The sequence below is a fragment of the Austrofundulus limnaeus genome, unplaced genomic scaffold, assembly GCF_001266775.1.
Source record: "Austrofundulus limnaeus strain Quisiro unplaced genomic scaffold, Austrofundulus_limnaeus-1.0 Scaffold0, whole genome shotgun sequence".
Lineage (NCBI taxonomy): Eukaryota > Metazoa > Chordata > Actinopteri > Cyprinodontiformes > Rivulidae > Austrofundulus > Austrofundulus limnaeus.
In genome coordinates, this window is record NW_013952402.1 from 9,352,254 (window position 1) to 9,355,442 (window position 3,189).

At 41.1% G+C, this 3,189-nt stretch overlaps 1 protein-coding gene across 2 annotated transcripts in view; it reads right to left on the reverse strand.

The window, feature by feature from the left end:
• Window positions 1–3,189, reverse strand: part of ptena (phosphatase and tensin homolog A) — a 14,288-nt gene extending 11,099 nt beyond the window's left edge. Inside the window, exon 1 of one of the 2 annotated variants that reach the window (XM_014002308.1) lies at window positions 2,434–3,189. In XM_014002308.1, coding sequence (XP_013857762.1) covers window positions 2,434–2,521 — 88 coding nt within the window. In that variant the 5' untranslated portion in view covers window positions 2,522–3,189. The remainder of the gene's footprint in view (window positions 1–2,433) is intronic. The other variant, XM_014002317.1, reaches the window with a different exon arrangement.

A 3,189-nucleotide genomic window follows, 5' to 3' on the forward strand; every position in this document is an offset into this window, starting at 1 on the left:
ATATATATATACACTAAGTGAAAGCAAATATCAAAATCCCCTAATGTTGCAAGTAGTGGATGAATTCAAAACGCCCTACACAGGGTTCAAGTCAAATTTAAGACTTTTTAAGACCTAATAAATGCCACTTGAAATTAAATTTAAGACCAACTTCGCAATAAACACAAATGGAAAAAAACCCAGTTGGCAACATTTTAGCCAAATATTTATTTTAAAACAAAATGAGCTTTAAGAGGCATTCGGTCAAGTATTTAAAAAAATGTTACCAATTATTGTAATTTTTGAGACAAAGTAGTCATCCTACGTACGTGTTAACATTTTGAAGACCTATGAAAGATTTATTTAAGACATTTTTAAGGCTAATTAAGGCCTTATTTTGGATTGACAAATTCAATGCCTTTTAAGACTTTTTAAAGGACCTGCAGGAACCCTGCTACAGCAAATCCATGATAGCAAGCTACTTCCATAAATCTCAACCAAAGGTGTCTAGTGTGYCATAATCTTAAACATTAACGACCTAATTAAGAACCAAACGCAACTATTTGAGCAATACTTTAACCTTTAGTGTTCAAAAAGAAAATCAGAAAAACTCCCTTGGAGAGCTTCAGCTCTGCAGCTGGGAAAAAGATGCATGCCGGACCCCTGACAGAAGCTCCAGTAAGGTGGGGAACAGACTAAGCTGCTTTGGGCATGTCTTTTCTATACAGCAATCTTTGCCTGAGCTCTCTGCCTACACTAAACCCAAAAGTTTGAGTTAAAAAAAATGGAGGGGAGGTGGAAGAGAGCTGGAACCAGCAAAGAGCTAAGTGAGGAGGAGGTGGGGAGGACAGGAAAGGAGGAGAGCACAGGAAAGAGGGGGCAATCTGAGGGAGGGAGAACTAAAGAGTGGGGAGTAGTAAGAAAAAGAGGAAAATAAAAACTGGACTGGAGAGGTGGTGGGTTGAGAGGGTAAGGGAGAGCAAGGGCAAGAGCAGAGACACTGTTACAAGATCACTGGTTACTCTATTTTAAGGGCAATTCCCAGAACCGTGATGCTGCATTACATAACTGCAAGAGAGACCGTATTGTTTTTAGACACCGTGCCAAAAATGATAAAAACCAGTGAGTTTGAAAAAGGGCCCCGTGTCTAATCAGGAGAAGACCTCAAGCCGAAGGCAGACGTCCCTTTTAAGTGGAGCCTTTCACACCTGCATGAAGGTGAGGAGGTGCACCAGAATCCTGCTATCAAAATAATAATAATAATAATAATAATAATAATCAAACATAACTTTAGATTTACCACATTTTAAAACCCAGGTGAAAAATCCTCTGACCCATTACTGTGATGTACAATCACACACATGCAGATCACAGCTGAAGGTAGAATCTACATATAGACAGAGCGGAAAACGTTTATCTCCAGTTAACAGTACCTAAAGCAATCTGTGTTATTATTATTATTATTATTATTATTATTATTGTAAGTTGCATGCAGCTTGAATGGCTGCATGTGATTAATCTGCTGAACACTTCCCCATTTAGTTTTAGTTTCAGATTTAAAATTTGGTCAAAAATGACCTAGAAAATGCCTTTAAGCTAACCCAAATATTCATCTTTTACTGTGAAAATAAACCAAAATGTAAGAAATAAATTTAATTTACATAATCATTTACAAAAAAACTTTAAAAAGCACATTATTTMAACCCAAACTGGCTCAGCTACTAATTGACCACCAGAGAACCCTTTTTTTTTTTAAATCACAGGAGTCAAAAGTGTGTGTTGGCATCCTGACACCAAGTCAGGAGTTCACCCCAACTCCACCCACCATGACCTGCCCTCAGCCCTGTCACWCATTAAATTATGCATTCAGTTGGCCACTGAACACCACATCAGTTGCTGATCTAGTTTATCACCAGCTAAATAAGCACRAGTCTCCAGCTTTAGTCTCAGGAATATAAAACTATGAACCAGGTCAACCACAACCAATTGCAGTGACCTGAAATGGCAGATCTTACTTGTCTGTCAAGTTATACATTTAGTCATACCTTTTTTTTAAATAAAAGGGTTTAATGAAATCACTCAACCTCCCAATTTGTGGCTATAATTGGACACAGTCTGATTTTGGAGGCTTTCCTTTTAAACATACCACGAATAATTTCATTATAGTTTACTACGGGATGGTTAGTGTGCAAGTTAAATGACCAGTCCATGGTGAATCACATGCACCTAGTGTCCACTTTTACGTATCTGTTAGCACTGTTGCTGTGACATTTCTGCCTGCTGCTTTGACAGATCCACCATCTTTCAAACACGCCGACCAACCTCACGTTCCTCCGCTGACATTTCTGGATCAAGCTCCACTGACTGATCGATGAAACCACGACATGAAAAGCTGGTCCAATTTAAAAAAAAAAAAAAGAGAGAGAGAGAACACAAACCACAAGGAAAGGATACATGTTAAGTCCAAGTCGAAACCATCCTCCTGGTACCTCCTTTTGTTCCGACTGACAATTTCCTTTATTTTCGCAGTCATTGTAGCCATATGGGATAAGCGATGAAAACGAATGAGTTTTTTTTTTCTCTCCTCCCCTCTCTTTCCCAGAAGTGTTTCGTAGTCTTTTGCAGGTCCCTCGCAGAGACGCGTGCTAGCCCGCAGAGCTAGCCAGTGGCTGTCGGTGGATGTAGGATTAGAAAAGGCTTTCTCTGGATCATAAAGACGGGCCTTGCTCCGCTCCTCCTCCGCGCAGGCCCGACTTTCCCCAATCCTGCGACTCGTTTCGCCAAGAACTCCCCCGAATAAAATACATGCAGCGACCCTTCCGAGCGGCTTTCACGATGTCGGACGAAGCGGTGGCTCGAAGACGGCTGTCGCAACTGACAGCGAAAGGGTTGGTTGGCGAGAACTCACCGGCTCTCCAGAACCCAGTCTCTAATAAGACGTAGCATTAGCCGTGCTAGCCTCCTTTTTCGATCCAAAAACCTCCTAACAATTCAACATTGCCATCGACTGATCGCCAAGAACACATTTGAAACGAATTAAAAAGTAACAACAAAAAAGTGACAGACTCCACCCAGGCTGTATATAGATTAGACAAAGATCAGACGTCTGCACGGGCTGATTTGACAGTTTCGTCCCGGGGAATCATCTTCTTTTCGGGCTCCAGCTGAACTCCCAGGCTCCCGTCATGGCCTCCAACCGAAGGAAAAAAA